The 22,223-nt window shown below is 37.1% G+C and overlaps 2 protein-coding genes and 1 pseudogene across 2 annotated transcripts; all 3 read left to right on the top strand.

Moving 5' to 3' along the window:
- On the top strand, window positions 1-7,171 carry LOC103940543. The gene is made up of 3 exons (XM_048576744.1): window positions 1-277; window positions 6,022-6,341; window positions 6,422-7,171. Exons 2-3 carry the CDS (start codon window positions 6,027-6,029, stop codon window positions 6,932-6,934), a joined length of 828 nt encoding a protein of 275 aa, XP_048432701.1. The 5' UTR covers window positions 1-277; window positions 6,022-6,026; the 3' UTR covers window positions 6,935-7,171.
- On the top strand, window positions 3,448-4,504 carry LOC125473644 (putative nuclease HARBI1). Its single transcript, XM_048576756.1, has 2 exons — window positions 3,448-3,537; window positions 3,812-4,504. The coding sequence occupies exons 1-2, from the start codon at window positions 3,448-3,450 to the stop codon at window positions 4,502-4,504; spliced, it is 783 nt and encodes a 260-aa protein (XP_048432713.1).
- Window positions 7,172-12,092: 4,921 nt separating the features above from the next.
- LOC125473645 overlaps window positions 12,093-22,223 on the top strand; it is a 35,202-nt pseudogene continuing 25,071 nt past the window's right edge.

A 22,223-nucleotide genomic window follows, 5' to 3' on the forward strand; every position in this document is an offset into this window, starting at 1 on the left:
GAACGGGTTGTTCCATGCCTGTGGGACAGAAATTTCCAAATTTTTAAGACAAAAATGCCCCTTGTCTTTTTCAAAATTTACATCAAAAATCATATAACAAACCCTAAAAACTATCCCTCTTCTTCTCAGCCGTCGTGTTCCTCCCTCTGCATCTTCCCTTTCCTCCTCATCTTCTTCCCTGTAGCCTCTTCACCTCTGCATCTTCCGTGTAGCAGCTCTGCGAACCTTCCTCCTCATCCTCTTCCGTAGCATCTTCAGCTCTGCATCTCGGTTCCAGGTTCGATCTGTTTTCGTGTAGCTCTCGGTCTCTCTTTCTTCGATTGTTCAAATGTTTTTTATTTGTTCTCTGTTTATGTATTTGTTCTCTGTTTGTGTTTGATATTTTGTATCAACTAGAGTGCAGCAAAATACTATTTTTTTTTGGCGATTCTCATCTGGGTCTGGTACATTTTTTTCTTGGGTTTCTGTTTCCGCTTTCAATCTGTCTTTCTGTTCTCAAATTCAATTTAGGAAATTAGGCATCTTGCAAAATCTCAAACTTTTTGGGGAATGTCATAAAAACAATGATATTGGAAAAATACAGAGGCTGCTTTGTGCTCCTGTGATTCCGAGTCGACCAAATACATTGGGGAGCCTGCACCCCGAAATCTACGCACCTCTGTCAAAGTTTCAAATGTGAGTTTACTGATTCATTTTGTTTTTGTGAATGAATGTTTTCATTCATATCTTCTTTTCTCAGCTTTAGTTATGATACTTAATCAATTAGGAAATATAACACTAAATAAATTGGACTTCCATAATTTTGGTTTTAACTATGCAATTGAGGGTTCTCCTGTTTAGGGTTTGTTGTCAAATAGTCGTCTGGTATGTTAGGTCGTGATACTGTTAGTTTGGACCATTCTTTCCAACAAGAATTAATTGGATCAAAGGTTCAAAATTGATAGCCTAGAAAGATAGCCTGCTGGTGAACACTTTCCTGTAATCCAGGTATGTATTACTCTGCCAAGTAATCCTAGACTATCTTGCGAAGCATGAAAACAATGTGCAAAGAGGCTAGTATCCAAGAAAGGATGGACTTGAATAGGTGATTACTTAAATCGGTCCTTTTATAGTTTCTAGCTGTAATGTCTGCTATAACATTGAGTATTATCAAATTAAGCTGTGCCATGTAATCAAGACAAGGTGGGAAATGGCAACCATATATGTGAATGGTTGGTTGATAAATTTCTCTGTGACTGAAATTTGGGTGAATTTCTTGGATCAGTTACTAGAACTTCAGTCAATGAACGGTCAGTTTGGTCAATTTGGTGTTTCTTGGATGCCTTTGTGTTCTTGATTGTTGAGTTGTATGGTTCTGATTTTGTTTCTTGAGTAAATACATATCAATCTGTAATTTGTATTTTGTGAAATGGGAAAAAATGTGGACTGCATCCACTCTTCTGCCTTAGCCTGCACCAACAACATAAAACATATGGCATTGTATCACATATACAGCATGAGTACGATGATCATCTAATAAATTACGTTCTGCAGCTTAAAGGTGCTCTTGCACCCACGCACTTGAACATATATGTACATAAGTAACGAACATGAATTAATAATAGTAGATTAACATGACAGAGCCAAGATCTCTACCTTGAACTGATCCAGGTCAAATACAAAGAGATCATTGTGATACTGCGCAACAAAGTATTATGTCAACTCCACATTAGCACCCCAACTCCGATTATCATGCAACAATACATTATGGCTTGGGGCAGTTAATATGTCAAGAAAACTTATGAAGGAACAGAGTTACAATAAAACCAACTTCGCAACTAAAAATGTAGTGGTTTGCATCTGACCTGGACATAGAAAATCAATGGACTAATCCATGTGTTGACTGTGTTGAAGGGCACAAATTTTTTTGACATGTTTGGGTTTGATCTCATGTGGATTATTCGAAAAACAAAATGGTATTGCTCTGACAGATTGTTGGTTGCTTACAGGTCTGAAGACTAATATTACGAATCGTGATTCTAAATCAGCCCAAGATCGTTATTTATCTGTGAGTTTTGCATGTTTATCAGCTTATATGGTTTGGATCTTTTTTTTTTGTTGGATCGTTATTGTGCGTGTCTGATGCATTTTGTTTTCCAGATTCGGGAAACCGTCCCTTTCAGATTTTTGGATTTTCGATTCTGATTCTTGGAACTCTCTGTGCTAAAGGTATACAAATGTATTATTTGTTTTCTTTGCAGCTAAATTTTACTTTTTTTTTTTGTTTTGTTTTGGTGATTTGGGACTTTTTTGTGCATGTTTGGGTTGTTAATTGGTAATGCATGTTTTCTTGCTGATTTTTGTGCTAGCAATTTTATTTAAATCCACAGCATTCAGTGAATCTATAAAATAAGTTCTCATTAGTGAAAACCTTGAAAGCCTGCATGTCAGAGAGGAGTTGAGAACATCCAGCACCAACGCTGACCATAAAGATAAGGCAAATTGTCAAAAAATATACCTAGATTAATAAGGATAATAGCATGCAAGTTTATGGCGATTAATATGTATACGTACAGTTCTTCTAAAAATAAAAAAATGTATATGTACAGAGAACTAGGAAAATAAACAAGTCACTTTAAGCAAAATGCCAAAAGGTAATGCATGTTTGGTTTTGTTTTATGTATATGTACAGAGAACTAGGAAAAAACTGTATTATTTGTTTTCTTTGCAGCTAAATTTTACTCTTTTTTTTGTTTTGTTTTGGTGATTTGGGACCTTTTTTGTGCATGTTTGGGTTGTTAATTGGTAATGCATGTTTTATTGCTGATTTTTGTGCTAGCAATTTTATTTAAATCCACAGCTACTTTTTTTCATTTGACTTGCTGTGATGGTTATGCTTGATTCATAAGATTTGAGGTAGTTGTGATAAAATTAGAAGAGTGATATCTATGTTATTTTGGATTTGTGAGAGTGATATCTATGATCATATGGCTCAATGGTTTTAGGCTAAGAAAGCAACGTCCATAAACATTATATATTATTACTTCCTTTTAATTTCAATGACTTACTTCATTAGTCTAAACCAAACCCTCCAAGTGAACTATTTTGCGTTGTATAGTTTGTTGGGCCTTGCTTTTTATTATACATTATATTATCATTATTACCAAGTCCGAGTATCTAAAATGAATTTAGCGTATGTTGATACTCCACTCATTCATGTGTTGTTTTTTTGCATGTGAAGGTATGGATGAATATGAGACTCAATTCTTTGTTCTTTTGAACGTTTGGATTATAATGGCACAAGTCTTTACTATGAATGCACAATTGTTGAGGTATAGACAACAACAAAGGAGACAACGGGAAATAGCTAGTTTAGAGCAGAGGACATTTGTTAGACTTCATGTTAGGAGAGAGGAAATAAATCGTATCACGCGATTGAGTGATACTAACTGTTTGTGGGAGCTACGAATGGATAGGAATGCATTTGCAGTTTTATGTGATTTACTACAAACTCGTGGTGGATTGGTAGATGATGGTCATGTTACAATAGAGGAGCAAGTAGCTACTTTTGTTAACATATTAGCCCACCACAATAAAAATAGGTCAATGCAAGTTAGATTTTTTAGGTCTGGTGAAACTATTAGTCGATATGTCCGTAGAGTATTGCGTGCATTACTCAGTTTGCAAGATGTGTTGTTTGCAAAACCAACCCCTATCCCAGAGGATTGCACGGAATCAAGATGGAAATGCTTTAAGGTAATAATCATAGTAAAATCATTAATAACATAATTATTTGTAATTGCTAATTAATATAAGTTTTTCTTTTGTCTAGGGTTGCTTAGGAGCGCTAGATGGAACTTACATAGGGGTCACTGTGCCTGATGCCGATAGACCAAGATATAGAACAAGGAAGGGTCATATAGCAACTAATGTGTTAGGTGTATGCACACACGACCTCAAATTCGTATATGTGTTATCCGGTTGGGAGGGATCAGCTACTGATTCGAGAGTTCTTGGTGACGCTGTTACTAGAGCTAATGGCCTCAAGGTCCCAACTGGTACATATTATTTGGTTGATTCCGGATATACGAATGGTGAAGGTTTTCTGGCACCGTATAGAGGCACTAGATACCATTTGCAAGAGTGGGAAAACAATTCACGGGCACCTAGGAATCATGAAGAATATTTTAATATGAAACACTCACGTGCCAGGAATGTCATTGAGAGATGTTTTGGCCTCCTCAAACGACGTTGGGCTATCTTACGAAGTCCTTCCCACTATCCAATCAAGATTCAGGGACGAATGATCACCGCATGTAGTTTACTTCATAATTTTATCAGAATGTATATGGCAGTTGATCCTGAAGAAAATGCAAGGCTTGCATTTGATGAATTACCTATAGGGGAAGATTTACCAGAAGTATTAGCCTACATTGAAACCGTTGAGTCAAGCCAAATATGGACTCAATGGAGGGATGATCTTGCAAGAGAAATATATGATGAGTGGAGAGGAAGAAGGGCTTGAAAATTGGTTAACATGGTAGTTGTTGTAATTGTCTTTTAGAAGGGGACTCAATTTAGTTGTTGTAATTGGCTTGAAAATTCGTAACATCAAGACTATTGAGATGTTTGTTATTGTAGTATGGTAATTTGGAGTTATCTAGATGTTATGGCTTATTTGATATGTTTATTTGTGTTACTAAATTTTAATAAATTTTAAAATTAGGGTGTAGTCATTGTCATTTGATTTGGCTTATTTGATTTGGTAATTAAACTATTGATTTGGCTTATTTTAAAATTAGGTTGTCTATTGTTTCAAGTGCATTAGGAAGTAGCGTTTTTTTTAGATTCCTCTGGTGCTTTTGGTATTGGATTTTCTGTTTGTGCTTGTCCATCCATATGCAACTTTTCTATTTATTTAATTGTTTACTCTCGAGTACAACTATCCAACAAGTAAGCAATTACAGATTTGAATATAACAAGTAAATTTCAGATACTATCAAATAGAAAAAGCCAACAGACAAACAGAAAAGAAAACAAAGTGCTTGATACAACAAACTAACCAAAAAAAGCGACAAATGCAATAATCCTAATGGGAGAGAAACAAGGAAATACCTGAACCAGTATAATATTGAGTTTGCTGACATAAAGTCTTTCCATTCGAAAAGAGGCCTCATTACTTGATAGCTTCACAAAAAAGGAACCAAAGGTAAGAAAGGAAATTTACTATATGACTATCTAAACGAGCAAAACTTGCAATCCTCATATATTTACTGCATGATTCATACCTGTACAATGACATAAGAGATAATTTTTCATTCCGTCTCTCTGTTCAACAGGCAATGCATTCCACCTATACTTGATAACCCCTTCTAGGACCTGAATGTAGATGCAAAGAAAACCCTCATAATATCAGCACCTTAAATTACAAAGAGAAAGATTTATACAAGTCGTAATGAAAAGCTGCATAGAATTTTTTCCAAAGCACCAAACCATGAGAAAGCCAATGAATATGCAACAAGATTAGATGGTATAAGCATTCTGTAGACTTTATCTGATGCCTTGTTTAACAAAGAACAAAATCTACACCTAAGCAGTCAACTTGATTATTATTGTTGTTGTTGTACCCACATAAAGGCATTCTATTTTTGGCTTGCTTCAGCCTTGCTGCCCAACTGCAAGGACCATCTGGGCATCTGACAGTGGCCTTGTTAGACAAAAAGTAAATGCACTGGTCATAGATTGGAGCCACATATCAGGATTGTTTTGCAAGTCCCTCAATATCTGGTCTGCAGCTGTCCTCTGTATTGTCAACACATGGAGCAAAATTACTCTTAGAACATAAAATACTTAGAGAACTAAACTAATATAAATTTAGTCATTGTCATTTGATTTGGCTTATTTGATTTGGTAATTGATTAGTACAACTAATATAAATTTAGTCATTGTCATTTGATTTGGCTTATTTGATTTGGTAATTGATTAGTACAACTAATATAAATTTATTTGTGTTACTTGTGTAATATATGGCTTATTTGATAGATTATATGGCCACCTCACGTAATTGGATTGATCATGAGGAGGATGTACTACTTACCATCCTCGAGGAGATGGTTGCTGATGGTGTTAGGTGTGAGACCGGCAATTTTAAGGCTGGTACTTTTGTAACGGTTGCCTCCAAGATGAGGGAACAGATTCTTGGCATTAATATAGAGCCGAAGCATATACAAAACAAATTGAAGCGTCTGAAAGAAAAGTATTCGTCTGCATATGACATGATGAATACATCTGGATTTGGTTGGGATGATGAGAAAAAATGTATTGTTGTGGATAGTGACGAAATACTACAGGAGTGGGTGAAGGTAAATTTTTTTTTTCTTATTCTTTATCAATTAGTTGTTTTGAAAGTCTTAACCTTGATTTCTTTGGGTTCTTATTGTAGAAACATCCCAATGCATCTTGCAAACCAAATAAGCCATTCCCGTTGTATCCACGGCTATGTACGGTGTTTGGGAGAGACCGAGCCACGGGTAGCATTGCTGAATCAGCGGCAGATGCAATTGAAAATATGGGTTTGGAAAGTGAGGATTGTGAGACTTCTGAGATACCTCCGCTTTCACCTACCCCATCTCCTTCTGTTGCTACATCTAGTGCTTCTCAACCTGTTAGGAAGAGGAAGAGGAGCAGGAATGATGGTGATGCAAATATTGTATCTGTTATCAGTGAAGGTTGGAATAAAGCTGTTACTGAAATGAAGAAATTAGGTGAAAGTTTTACTTTTAGAGAAGCAAAAGCTAGACTACCTTCTGAGCTTCAGGCCATGGGTCTCTTATACGATCAGGTGTTAAGAATTTCAATGAAGTTAGTGAAAGATACCGATCTTATGGGTATTTGGAGCACCTTGGATGACTCACAGAAGCCAGATTTCATTAAAGTGTTTATGGAGAGCCTTTGAGGTTTTAGTATTTGTGGTTTTAGTATGGGGAACTTTATCAACTTCTAAGTGTTTTCATTATTACTTTAGCAAGACATTATTTGTTTTTTAAGTCAGGACGAATGTTTGATTTCGAATATTTCATGTTTAAGTTATGCATATTTCATTTTCTTTGTTTAAGTTCTAAATGTTTAAACTCTAAAATGTTTACGATATGCATGATCATTAAACTTATATATTTTTCAACATTTGTCATGTGCTCTTATGTGGTTTGCCTTGTTCCTGCAATGGGGAATATTTAGAGGGGTGTCCTTCTAAACAAGGCCAATTCTAATGTTTGTAGAACCTATTAAGGTGCTTGGGGCTTGTTCCCCCACTCGAGAAATCCTGAACTAGGCCATTGATCTATTCCGAGATAATATCCAAAAAAGAATGGGAAAAATCTCTTTCAAAACCGTCAAGGCCTAGAGCCTTTAAACACCCTATTGGGAACAAATCATCCTTGATCTCGTCATTGCTAATTGGCTTTGTATAATCATTGTTCACCTTCTCTAATATTATTAGGATAACATAGTCAAGGATAGCCCCCCAATCTTGCTAACCCCCAGACATGAACAAGTTGATGAAATGCTCTTCCACTGTCTACCATGTAACATTCGCCTCCTCTATCCATACCCCTTGAATGTTTTGCAATTTTTCAACTGTATTAAATCATCTATTCTATATGGTGGTCTAGTGAAAGAACTTTGAGTTAGAATCCCAACCTGCATCCATTTGATTCGAGACCTAGTTAAAACTTCTTTTCTCTTTCTTTCAATTTGTTAATACACTCTATCAAGGCCTTAATCTGCTCACCATGTTCCTCCCAATTATCATGGAGGCAACCCAAATAATGCATTAGATGATCAATTTCCTCCCTTCCTTTGTTAAATTTTCTTCTACTCCATTTCATCAAATTTTCACTAGAAGAGTTTAATTCTCGTTGCCATTTCTCCAACCATCCACACCTACTTTGAATACTCCAGCTCTCTTCAACAATTTGTTAACTTTTGTGTATATATTCTTGTATTCTTGGGATTCGTAGTTTATTATGATTTTATGTAAATTATTTATTTCCTTAGTGATAGGATTGTAACATCTTATAAATCCATCCTTAACAACAACAACCCACAATTGAAAGGACCAAAATTAGGGACTAAAAATTGAATTGGGGTGTGGGTTTTGCAATTTGCACAATAAAATTTGATGGGTTTGTGGTGAAAATTCGAATGGAGGTGTAGAAAACGGGAAAAATTACAAATTTTAAAGGGGTTTGCATGTGAAACACAACATATATCTATTAAAATTTGGACCAAGAAAAACAAATAATGGATAATAGTGTTCAAATTTGAACAACTTTAAAAAAAAAAAAAAAAAAAAAAAAAAAAAAAGAGTCATGTCCCGTTCCGCCCATAAAATTGTACCAAACAACACTGGAACATGGGTATTTTAGTCATTTTAATCTTTTGGTTCCGTTCCGTCCATGTGCTACCAAACGCAGGACGGAACAACCTTCTTGTTCCGTCCTGCGCATACCAAACATAACACAGAACATCTGTTCCGTCCCGTCCCGTCCCGTCCCGTCTGCGTACCAAACGCTACCTTTAGTGATTTTGGACCTTTACGTAAAAAACGTAAACTTTTGGGTCAAAATGCAAATACACAAAAGTATCAAAACTTTATATAATTGCACAAAAGCCCCACAAGGACCCTAATTGAGTAGGGTGGCTGGTTTTGAAGCAAAGTAATAAAAAAAATTTCAAAGTTTTTGTAAGTGGGGTGTGTGTAATGGAATAAATCATTACACACCTACCCACTAAAATTTCTTTAATTTTTCAAAACAAATATCTAAGATATTTAAACATAAGAAATATTTCAAAACAAAAAACTTTATGAAATAAATCAAAACTTTGAATCAAAACACCAAACCTTTTGTTCTTGGCAAGAACATATCAAGAACAATGAAGAACATTCATGAAAACCCATAAGAGCTCCATGAACATTCTTCACCCAAAACCATCCCAAAACCACTCAAACTTAAGGGAAATAACATACAACCATACTAGGGTACATAGGGGTTCCAAAAGTCACTTTAAAACACTTTTAACAAGTCAAACAAGAACCCAAAAATCCACCCTTTGGATTTGGCCGAATTTCCCCAAAAACATGGCACCAAATTTTAGCTCCAAAATTCATGCTCATATGAACTACATCTACAACATTTGAGATGGCAAATTTTCTAACAAAATTTACATTCAAAGAAGCAAGAATAAAGCTTGTAACAATTACAACATTCAAATCACAAACTATGAACTACAAAACCCAAAAGGATTCACCAACTACTAGACTTAGGCTCTTGATACCACTTGAAGGAAGATTTGTGAAAAACATGTTCATTTAAGCAACATCAATAGCATGCAATTAACAATTAAAGGCGGAATCATGCTTGTATGCACTTAAAAACAAAACATTTACCCATAAAATTCAAAGCCTAGTAGATAGGTGAACCAAGACTCAACTCAAAACAAAGTGAGTTGAGAAATCAATACCTTTGTAGATTCCTCTTTGCATAAGCAAAGGCTAATCACCCAAAGAGAGGGCCTTCATTCCTTGCATCTTAGATCCATGGATTTGGATGGATGAAAAGGTTTCTCCAAGTTCCCAAAATTGAGAACCTCTAAGTCTCCACACCAAGGTAAGATTGAAGAAGAAATGAGTGACCTTGAGGAAGTAAGATTGCTAGATGTTTTCCTCAAGGGTGGCCGAAATTTTAGAGAGAAAGGAGAGCTTGTGTTCTCATCCTTTCCCCAAAAATAACCCTTAATGAATTTTGGCTATTAAGTCACACTTATACCTTAATTCATTTGAGTGGCAAACTTGTAAATAAGTCCAAAACCCACTCCTTCTCTAACATGGCCGGCCTTAGGGATTTATTGGGCTATTTGGGCCTTTGTGAATCATTATTCATTAAGTTGTCATACAACTTAAGTCAATGGACTTGACGTTCGAAGCCCATTGGGCCTTAAGGTCCAAAACTATCCCGAGGTCTTTTAACGAACTTATTCGTTTGATTAATAATCATATTAATTAATCCTTGCCATAAATAATTAAACCATTTAATTATTCTTACTCATCTCCGTTGAATCTTCAATCTCTACCTTACACGGTGTACGATCCATTAGGTTCCTTTTAGCGAGGCAGTGGGCGATTCAAACTCTTTCAAATCGATTGTGAATTGAAACTTACTTTCAATTCTCCCGTTAGTGATAATACACTTTTAGGGCTTCCACAAACTATGGTTGACACCTAGCAGCATGTCATGGTTACCCAAGCTAATCAGAAGAGGTGGAGAATCTATTCAGTTTTAGGATTACAAATGCAATACAGTCTTTCTCTAATACAATACTCTCGACCACATTGTTTGGTTTGATAGTTTATTCATGTCTACTATCCAATGTGAGTCTTGTGCTTATATGATTACCTTGAACGTGATTTGGAACACATTCCTAAATCTCATTCATACTTTGGCCAAAGATTCAAAATCATATCATAGAGTATTCTCCCTCAAACAGTTTGAAGGTTAGAGATCCCTTGTTGCGCATTCACTTGCCTCCATGGCTAAGTGGCTTAACCCTAATGATGCCATGGACACCCTCATGATGGAGTGACTTTGACATAATCAAAGATTAAGGACCTAACCACAAGACAACTGTGATGCCTCAGGTCAAAAGACTAATTTGCATTATCCCAACCATGAGTTCTCATGTGACATGAATATGAGAACTCTTCGTTGATCGTGTTCAGTGAACTCATTCTCTATTGAGCACCTACGTACTTGTCTTGATGTCACACACACCAATGACTCGAGACTAGTCACTCTCCCTGAGAGAAGACATAACACGTACTGATCTTAACGGACTGTCAATGCCCAATTGACAATCCTATGATCAGGAATGTTTAGGATGTGTCAACGAAAGAATGGTCTCATGAATCTAACTTCTTTAGATCGCATTCTTCCAATCACATATTCCTTGGACTTATCGTTTAAGCATATAACATTTATATGAGACGGCTCAAACAATAATCTTTGCCCTTTACATTTAAACTACATTAGTTTGAAATGTCCGTAAAGTATCATCATATGATTGGTTTTAGGGCACATTTCCAACAATGTTCACCTCCCGCACCACACGCTCAGCTTGGATCCAAGTTAGGTGCACAGTCCTGTCGTACATACCACATTAGGTGGTTCCGACTCGTAGGTGACGCGATTATTCGCACAGCCTTCACGTGATCGTAGCACTAGAGCGTATATATATATATATATATATATATATATATATATGTTACACCCAGGCCTGTCGTACAGACCACTTTAGGTGGTTCCGACTCGTGGGCAGGTTCAGTTATTGAGTTTGAGTTTTGAGCTCTATATTTATGTATGCAGCCGTACAGGTCACGTTAGGTGACTCCGGCCGCCAGATTATATGTTGTTGTTATGATTTATACCTGAGCACTTGCATTTCATTATGAGGTTTTGTCATGGCATATTCTTGAGTATGATTGGTATACCCATACCTACGTATATACGTTTATTTTCTGGGAAGTATACAGGTTTTACGGCGAAGGGTTAGAATGTATTTTACTAAATGGTTTTCAAAGAGCTTTGTTTTTGCCCACTCACGCTTTTGTTTTGCGCCATTCCAGGTTCTAGTTGCTTAGCAGGTTCGGTGGTTTCCCAGAGGGCTTCCCGACATTTCTGACAGACACTCACCAATGTAGGGTCACCTTCGGGTGCACTGTTGTCGCATCATTTTAATTTGGACTGCTGTAGACTTATTGCTCTGAACTTAGCGTCTCATTTACGCTAGCACTTGTTTTTACTACTTTGTATGCTAGTCTTTTTTAATTATTCGTACTTTTATATTACTTTTTATTAGCTTCTGCACGTGCACATGGTTACGTCACCTCTGCGTGGCGGCCAGCATGCCCTGACCTCAGTCGGGGTGTGTCAACAAAAGTGGGCAATGTTAAACCTAATATGTATCCTAATGAACAAGTCATGGAAATCTTAAATGACGCTTTTCCATTTACGTCGACAAATACCAATCAGGAAGTGGAAGATGATGTGCCTACACCAATGGATAATGCAGAATTTGAACAATATCAAAAACTATTTAAAAATGTCAACCAAGAGTTATACCCGGGTATGAGGGCTTTTCGGTTCTCACAGCTATTGTGGAACTAATGCATGGCAAAATAAAGTATCGTATGTCGAACCAATGTTTTGATTACTTTTTGGAAGTTTTCAAGAGAAAGCTACCAAAGGATAATTGTTTGTTGAAAGACCATAGAAACGCTTAAAAGATGTTGAATGGCCTTGGATTGGGTTATGAAAAAATTCACGCTTGCAAAAATAATTGTATATTGTTTTATAAGGAGAATAAAGCGTTGGATAAATGCCCTGTATGCAATGAGTCGAGGTTCAAAATGACATCTTAGAATAGATCGACGAAGATCCCATAAAAAGTCATGCATTATTTGCCTTTGAAGCCTAGGTTGTAGCAGTTGTATATGTCAACGCATATTACCACCGACATGAAATGACATAGGGAAAAACGGGTAGCTGACGATGTGATGAGGCGCTTCAAGAGAAGATAGATGTTTAGAGGTATGGAAAGATGCCTTGAGGCACTTCAAAACCTTTGACAAGGAAGGATCATCAAATAAAGCAAAACTTGCTATAAAGTGGAGTTACAATCGACTGAAGGGTGATGAGCTTAGGCCATTATTCTTGCTATACGGAGTTATTGCCGGGGGTACCTGTCAAATTCTTCTCAGTGACTTGTTCAAGTATAGTATGGGTTTAGGTTTGATAAAAAATGTTGATACGGTGGAAAATGCATGGAATTCGTTGCATGCACTGGCTGCAAAACTAAAACATTATTGCCTATTGCTAGATAGTTATGACGACGAAACTATTAGAATGCACGAGCTTGTTCGAGATGCTGCTATCTGGATTGCATTTGATGATCAAAAGGCCTTTCTAAAAGCAGATGAAGATGAAGTAAAGAATGGCCCTCTGGGGATTTATTTAAAAAGTACACTACGATCTCCTTAAAATCTTGCAAAATCCCCAGACTTCCTAAACTACCTTGGGAATGCCCAGAATTAAATTTGTTGCATTTGAAGAATGAAAATATTGGCGTCTCCCAGGAAATTCCAAGCAATTTTTTTGACGGAATGAAAGAAGTCAAAGTGTTGGATGTAATGAAAATCTATAATCCTTCACTACCTCCATCTCTTCAATCTCTAAAGCATCTACACACTTGTGTTTAGATCATTGCAAGTTGGAAGACATAACTCTTGTTGGACAGCTAACAAACTTGAAAGTCCTTAGCCTGCTACAGTCAATGGTTAAAGAGTTACCTAAAGAAATAGGGCAATTAACTAGCCTACAATTATTGGATTTGACCTGTTGCCTTGAACTTGTTCTGATCTCACATGATGTTATATCAAGCTTGACAAGACTAGAAGACTTGAGGATGAGAATAAAAAGCTTTAAACAGTGGGAGGGTGAAGGTTTGGTCGATGATAGAAGATCTAATGCTGGCATCTCATAGCTGAAGCACTTGTCTCAACTAACTGCATTAGACATACACGTTCCAGATGCTAACCTTCTCCTAACCAACTTGTTATCCAATAAGTTAGAAAGATACACCATACTTATCGGTGATTGTTGGGAATATCCTGACATCCTTGCAACCTCCTCTAACATACTAAAACTCAAGCTCACTAAGGGGAATCAATTCGACCAAGGTATATAGTTACTGGTAAAGAGATGTGAGCATTTGTACAACGACAAAGTTACATATGTCATTAACTCCATCAGTTGGAGTTATTCTAATAATGCCTTCCCTAACCTAGAATCTCTATGTTTTTGCAACCTTGTGAGTTTGGAAAGCGTATGTTGTGGGCAACTTATAGGCGGGCCTTTCCAAAAGTTAAAATCTTTAACACTACAGGATTTACCAAAGCTTATTGGTTTCTCTTCCAAGGGTATTGGAAGAAGATCTAGTCTAGTCATTTGTCATTTACCCTAGCTGGCAGGTAGCATGGGTGTATGCATGGGGTGCTGTCTAACAACTTGAGTATGGCTATCATTCTCACTAATTCAAGGGATTGCTGATCTTGCTTTAGTTGTTAGCCTAGTTGATGTCCTTGCTTTAGTTGTTAGGTGATTAGGCGTAAATCAAGGAAGGAAGATTGTTTTTTGTTCCTTGTTTTTCTCTTCTTCCCACGCTCATATATATGAGCTATCTTTGTACTTTGTTTCTTCATAATAGAAAATACACCTTCAAATCTCAATATGATATCAGAGCAGTGATCCTAATCGACCTGTTTCTGAGTAGTTTCTTAAGAGATATGTGAGCTTTTCCTGATTCTCTGTCATGGCTGAAAAGAGTTCAATGCATGGCGAAGACGTTAGCTTGCATGTTGCTCCATCTTCATTTCATTTAGATGTTGACGTCAACCCAAATCAATGTCTTAGTTCTATCTTACTAAATAAGTTCAATTATCTTCCCTGGGAGAGAGCAGTCACTCTTGCCTTGGGAGGACGATCAAAACTTGGTTATGTTAATGGTGTTATTCTAGCGCTTGATGTGTCCTCATCAAATTACAATGATTAATTGTGCAAGGACCAGTTGATCTTGTCATGGCTACTCAATTCTATAGATCGAAAGATTGTAGAAATTTTCAGCTATGCTGAATCCTCCTGCATCATTTGGAAAAATCTCAAAGAAATGTATGGGAATCAAAATAATGCAGCTCGAGTGTTCCAGTTAAAAAAGGATATTGCTGGCTACAATAGGAAGGAAACTCATTTGTGCAGCACCTTGGGAAGTTAACCACCATGTGGAACGAGTTGAATGTCTATCGGCCACACACCATTGGCGTTGTCGTGCTGACCAGGAGAGCTGAGGAAGACAAAATATTTCAACTTCTTTCGAGTTTAAGTCCTAAATATGAAGATCTCAGGAGTCATGTCCTCATGAATCCTGATCTTCCCTCCTTCTCAAGTGTGTGTGCCACGATTCAAAGGGAAGAAACTAGTAGAAAAATCATGACTGTGGAATTAAAGGCAAATATACCAGAAGCTAGGGTATATCTTTCTAACCACAGAACTAGTGAAGATATGGGCTACAAAGGAAAGAAATCTATTGTAAAATGTAGCTACTATGATACTGGTGGACATACACGAGAACATTGTTGGATTCTACACTTTGAACTAAGGCCCAAGTTTTCTGGGGACAACAACAAAGGTTTCCCTAAAGGTTCACACAACTCATCCTACAAGGCAAATCATACTACCACCACTCATTCCGAAGGAGTATAGAAGTTCACCTCTAATCCAGCCACCCTGATCAATGAATTTGCTACCTTCCTCCACAAGAAACAAGGTCATGGAGACAATGAAGGATTAACTAGTCAAGGTGACAACAAACAATCTGCTCTACTTGGGCAGTTTGCTGGTTTTTTAGCTGAAAAATAAGGTGTGACACAACAAGATATTCCAGGTATCTTACAATCCTTCTCAACTGCTCTCAAAGTAGGTAATGTGCATGATTATTGGATTATAGATTCAGGAGCTACTGATCATATGACTAACAAGTCTACAAATCTACATAATTTTGAAAAACTCTTATGTCCATCTCAAGTGTCAATTACTAATGGCAAGGATGCTATGGTTGTAGGGAAAAGGAAAACACATTTAATTTCTAGTAATGTCGAGTCTAAGGCTTTTTATGTTCCCTCATTCCCTTTTCAACTCTTATCGATTGGAAAAAGCATAAACTTACTGAACTGTCTTGCTATTTTCTCCCCAAAAACTATGGTTTTTCAGGATATCACCACCAAGAAGACGATTGGTGAAGGTTTTTTTCTTAAATGGCCACTACTACCTTTCCAAGCATGTCCAAATTCCCAAGGTTTTCCAAGTCACTTCAAGCCTGGTTCAAGAACAACAATGTTGGCATCAACGACTTGCACATCCTTATGATAAAGTTCTGTCTTTTTTGTTTCCAAACCTGTGCAAAGTTACAAGTTCCTGTGATGTTTGTCACTTCTCTAAGTCAACTAGATTACCTTTCACTTCCTCCTTGTCTAGGGCTAGTAAACCTTTTGAAATCGTGCATTTTGATGTTTGGGGACCAGTCCTAGAGTCCTTTGACGGATACAAATATTTTGCAACTTTTGTGGATGATTTCACAAGGATCACTTTGTTGTATATTTTGAAATTTAAAAGTGAAGTGCTGGAAGTTTTTCAAGATTTTCATAGACTTGTAAACATACAATTTGCTTCAAACATTCATGTCTTACGATCAGATAATGGCTCCGAATATATGTCCCATAACATGTCTCACTATCTAAGCACACATGGTATATTACATCAAACTAGTTGTGTTGGAACACCTCAACAAAAAAGGGTAGCAGAAAAGAAGAATAGAGATCTACTTGAAAAAACTAGAGCTCTTATATTTCACTCGAATGTGCCTAAAATTTTTTGGTCCCAAGGTGTTCCTACTGCTGCTTATCTCATCAATAGATTTCCTAGTAAGATATTGAACTTTAAATCACCTTATGAGGTCTTGAAAAATAGACAAATCAATCTATCCTATTTGAGAGTTTTTGGATGTACATGCTTCATTCACATTCAAGCACCAAATCGTGTCAAACTAGATCCAAGGGCTGCCAAATGTGTTTTCCTAGGCTATTCATCCACTCAAAAGGGTTACAAATGCTACAATCCAACAACTAGGAAAATAGTTGTTTCAAGAGATGTGAAATTTGAAGAAACCATGTCTTACTTCACTCAACCTCTGGACTATTCTAGAGAGGGAGATAATTTGCTTGATATGTTCCCAATACCATATCCAAGTGAAGAGGATACAACAGATACTTCAAGGGACCAGGTATTGAATGTGGTTGATTCACACAACCTGCAGAATTCTCCACATGTGGTCCCTGAAGAACCTATCTCATCAAAACCCTCAAGTAGTCCTTCCAACCAAGAAACTGCTCAATTGCCAGCAACTCAATCTCCCACAGTTCGTCGAAAACCTCCCCATGAGAGGAAACTTTCATCCAAGTTACATGATTATGTAACTTACAATGCCAGGTATCCCTTGACTTCTACTATTAATTGCAACAAACTTTCATCCTCCTTTACTGCATTTCTCAGTGCAATTACTGAAACCTATGAACCACAAAGCTTTCAAGAAGCTAATCTACATAGTGAGTGGAGAGCTGCTATGGCAAAAGAGCTTCAAGCTCTTCATGAAAACAACACCTAAACTATAGTGAAACTTCCCAAAGGAAAGAAGGTTATGGGAAGTCGTTGGGTATACAAGACCAAGTTCCATTTAGATGGCACGATTGAAAGGAACAAGGCTCGTTTGGTTGCTCGAGGATTTACTCAAACCTCTAGAGTGGATTATAAGGAGACATTTGCTCTCATGGCAAAGATGAACACTGTGAGGGTGCTGTTATCTCTTGCCATTAACAATGCATGGCCTCTTTTTCAAATGGATGTTAAAAATGTTTTTCTGCATGGTAAGCTTGAAGAAGAAGTTTTCATGAAACTGCTCCAGGTCATCCTCAATCAAACAATCCAGAAATGGTGTGCAAACTTCATAAATCCATTTATGGTCTCAAGCAAAGTCCACGTGCATGGTATACCAAGCTCAGTCATGTTCTAGAAAGAGTTGGTTTTTGTTGGAGCAATGTTGATTCTTCCTTATTTGTGTGATCAAGCACATCGGGTAAACTTGTGGTGCTTATTTACGTTGATGATCTCATTATGACAGGTGATAATATGTCAGAGATTAATGCTCTTAAATAATATCTCAATCACAAGTTTGCTATCAAAGATCTCGACATTCTTAAATATTTTCTAGGGATCGAGATGGCACAATTTCACAAGGGTTTTCTAAATCAGCGCAAGTATGTTATTGATCTTCTTCATAAGGCCAACATGACAAATTGTAAACCTGCTCGCACACCTTTGAATAGTAACTTGAAGCTGCAATCTCACGGTGATCTCATTCCCAATATAGAGTACTATCAGAGATTGGTCGGCAAACTCATTTATTTAACTATCACTCATCCTGATATAGCATATGCCATGAGTCTTGTTAGCCAGTTTATGCATGCTCCAAGCATGGATCACATGAAGATTGTTCATCGTGTGCTTCGATATTTGAAGGGCTCCATTGGTAAAGGGATTCTCATGCGCAACAATAATCACACTCATATCTCAGGATATACAGATGCAGATTGGGCGGGGAACGCTCTCGATCGCAAGTCTATCACTGGTTTCTGCACCTTCGTAGGTGGTAACCTAGTCACCTGGAAAAGCAAGAAACAAAGCGTGGTTGCACACTCTAGTGCAGAAGTAGAATACCGTGCTATGACTTCGACTGCTTGTGAACTTATTTGGCTCAAAAATCTGTTATTGGACTTGGGGTTTCCTCATCACCAACCTATATCTCTCTACTGTGATAATCAAGTTGCGATGCACATAGCATTAAATCATGTCATCCATGAGCGAACTAAACACATTGAAGTTGACTGCCACTATGTTCGAAATCAAGTGCAGTCCAAGATGATTGATACACACTTCATTCGTAGTTATGATCAACTTGCAAATATCTTCACCAAAGTATTACCATTTGCTACTTTCCATCACCTCTTGTCCAAGCTTGGATCAATCGACCCGTTTGATCCAACTTGAAGAGGAGTATTGGAAGAAGATCTAGTCTAGTCATCTGTCATTTACCCTAGCTGGTAGGTAGCATGGGTGTATGCATGGGGTGCTATCTAACAACTTGAGTATGGTTGTCATTCTCACTAATTCAAGGGATTGCTAATCTTACTTTACTTGTTAGCCTAGTTGTTGCCCTTGCTTTAGTTGTTAGGTGATTAGGCGTAAATCAAGGAAGGAAGACTGTTTTTTGTTCCTTGTTTGTCTCTTCTTCCCACGCTCATATATATGAGCTATCTTTGTACTTTGTTTCTTCATAATAGAAAATACACCTTCAAATCTCAATAAAAGGCAAGCAAACAATTGATACTAAAGCCGACAAAATCATTTCGGAGGATGAAGTTGGTGGACCACCGAAATTGTTCAGTAATGGCGAGGTACGTTCTTTGTTTTTTTTTTTCCATTTTGCATGATTGTTTCAAGATATAGTTTTCTTCTTTGAGTTTCGACCATATAATTTGTTTTTTCCAATAAGAAAATAATACATATGTTTAAGATTTTTTTGACATGTCTTCCCGCCAAAAATCTTTCACGGACCAGCACCAATTATTGATATTAAGATTTATTTTTTCAATAAGCCAAAACCATACAATTATTGATATTAAGATTTTTTTTTTTTTTTCGATTCCCCTTCCTTCCCAACCCACCAATCACCATCCTCCCTTCCTCACGAGAGACGGAACGCGGAGTGGTACACCATGTATTTTTATACAACTAGTGAGATTCTTGTGTTAAAAAATTAATAACATAAAAATAAAATTTTCCCCACTCATATAATAACATGTGGTGTAACAATTGTGTTACCGACACAAGAAAATATTTCTCCTCTAAAAAAATTTTTTATTATGACTGGAACACAGGTGGTACACCACATATTTTTATATAAATGGTGAGAAATTTTATTTTTTAAGTTATTAACTTTTTAACACACATATCTCATAATTTGTACAGTGATACGTGGTATACCACTCCATGTTCCAGTCACACTAAAAAATCGAGAGAGAGAGACAAGGAGGGGAGGGACTTCTTTTTTCTTACTTTTGTTTTTTTTTTATTTAATTTTATTGGCAGTTGACAGGGTTATGTTAGGGTTTGAAAAGGTTATGTTAGGGTAAGTCTGTGGACGGGTGTCAAGTAATGGGACATGTTATAGAAAGGCCACACATACTTTAAATGTAGAAAATTTGAACTAGACCCTAACTAGGGGTGGTTCGGTATGGGATCCCATACCGAAACCCTTGTCCCGATTCCCAAACCGAAATTTTTGGGAATCCCAAATTCAATACCAATCCCAAACCAAATTTTCGGGAATCCCAATTTTCGGGAATCCCGAAATAATTTCGGGATTTCGGGACAAATCGGGAATCCCGAAATGTTTTTGGGCTTTTGGACTAAAATTTGACATATTATGTTTTTGGGCTAAAATTTGACATATTATGTTTTTGGGCTAAAATTTGACATATTATGTTTTTGGGCTAAAATTAAATTTCAAGCTACCCACTACCCATTTGTGCACAAAGTTTCAATAATAACAAAGTTTCAATTTGCCCACTACACATGCATCATGCATGCAATAAAAATAAATTATGTACCAAACCCAAAACCAAAAATAATAGTTACAAGTCAAGGTTTTAAAATAAATAAAGTAACAAACTCAAAAGCAAAAATAATAGTTACAAGCCAAGGTTTTAAAATAAATAAAGTAACAAACCCAAAAGCTAAAAAGCAAAACTTAAAGTCTATAAATATTGTTGGCCTCTTCGGCCCCTTCGTCCCCTTGATCTTGTTGATGCTTGTGGTTGCTCCCTTCTTGTTGGTACTTGCACTCTTCCCCTTGATGTTGATGGTTGAGCCCTTCCTCTTGCAATGGGTGGTCGTGGAGGTAGTGATTGATTTTGACGTTGTTGAACTTCAACTTGGAGTGGTCGAGGAGGTGGAGGTGGCATTTCATTTTCTTGTGTTGTATTCTCCTCACCTCCCAAATTAGCCGTGCCTAAAACAATAAACCACAAATCATTTACATTGAATTATAGTCTAATAGATAATAAATACTAAGAAAATAAAGGAGGAAATTAAATTGTTTACTTACTTCTTTCTAAGCGTTCAAGCTCCTTGTAGAAATGGAATTCGTCAAGTGTAGGCTCCTTATAGAAACAAAATTCTTTTCCTCTAAGCCAATCACTAGTACACACTAAAGCCTCAACCGTTTTAGGTGTTAAGGAAGTTCTAAAAGGATCAACAACTCTCCCACCAAGACTAAAGGCATTCTCACTAGCAACGGTGCTACTAGGAAGGGCCAAAACATCCTTAGCAACTTTACTAAGAGTTGGATATTGAGCACAATTTCCTTTCCACCAATCCAAAAGATTGAAACCCTCATATGTTAGGCTTTGATGTGGATCATTGAAATACATATCCACTTCATTGGCTATCTCATTTTGTTGTGCCTCCGCTCTCTTTCGTTGGATCTTCTTTGTCATCCTTGAAGCAACATCAATATCTACAATCACACCCCCCACATCATCTAGTACAACACTTGATCTTTGCTCCACATTTGAGGTAGCACTACTACTAGTACTACTAGTACTACTACTACTAAGGACCACTCCCTCCTTGTATGCATTATACAACTCGGTTACATAGCCTTTAACCCTTACTTTCTCCTCCCTTATTTTGTCCCATCCATAGCCGAGCTCTTCTAAATTTGTCTCCAACATATCAAATTTGTACCTAGGGTCGAGTACTTGGGCTACAAAGAGAATAGGATTCACCTTTTCAATGTGACCCCAATATTTGTCAAACTTGAGCTTCATTGAGGTAGCCACACTTTGCAAAGTGGCATTAGAGGCGTTTAAAATTTGTTCTTGTATCTCCACTTGCAAGGCAATCACTGTGCTAAGTATTAAGTGTGACGTTGGAGTAAGGGTTGCACTCAATGTCAAGGTGGCATCATAAAACTTTTTAAGAAAGTGAGCAAAACTCATCGACCTTTCCCAATCATCCACCTCCGGAGGACCCACCCGCTTGGTCTTTCTTGTCACCCCATCAACCTCTTTCGAGACCTCCTCTTTAAAGTAAGCAATAAAAGAGTCACACTCAAAGGCCATCTTAGAGAACACTTCTTTAAACTTGAAAGCACTATTAAGCATCTCATATGTGGCATTCCACCTTGTGACAACATCAAAAGGGATACTTGACATCCTATCAAATCTCAACAAGACACAATATTCCCTAAAAGACTCCAACCTTGCCGGGGATGAGTGTATAAACTTCACACAATTTCTTATGGCATCAATTTCACAACTAAGCTCCGTCATTCCATCCTTAACTATCAAATTGAGGATGTGACAAGCGCACCTCATGTGCAAGTGAGCCCCGTCAAGTAAAAGAGTACCATTTGACTTGAGTCTTCTTTTCATGTATGCAATGGCGGTGTCATTTGCACTA

Source organism: the organism of the source record quoted next, unplaced genomic scaffold (genome assembly GCF_019419815.1).
Source record: "Pyrus x bretschneideri cultivar Hongxiangsu unplaced genomic scaffold, Pyrus_bretschneideri_v1 Contig90, whole genome shotgun sequence".
Taxonomy (NCBI): Eukaryota; Viridiplantae; Streptophyta; class Magnoliopsida; order Rosales; family Rosaceae; genus Pyrus; species Pyrus x bretschneideri.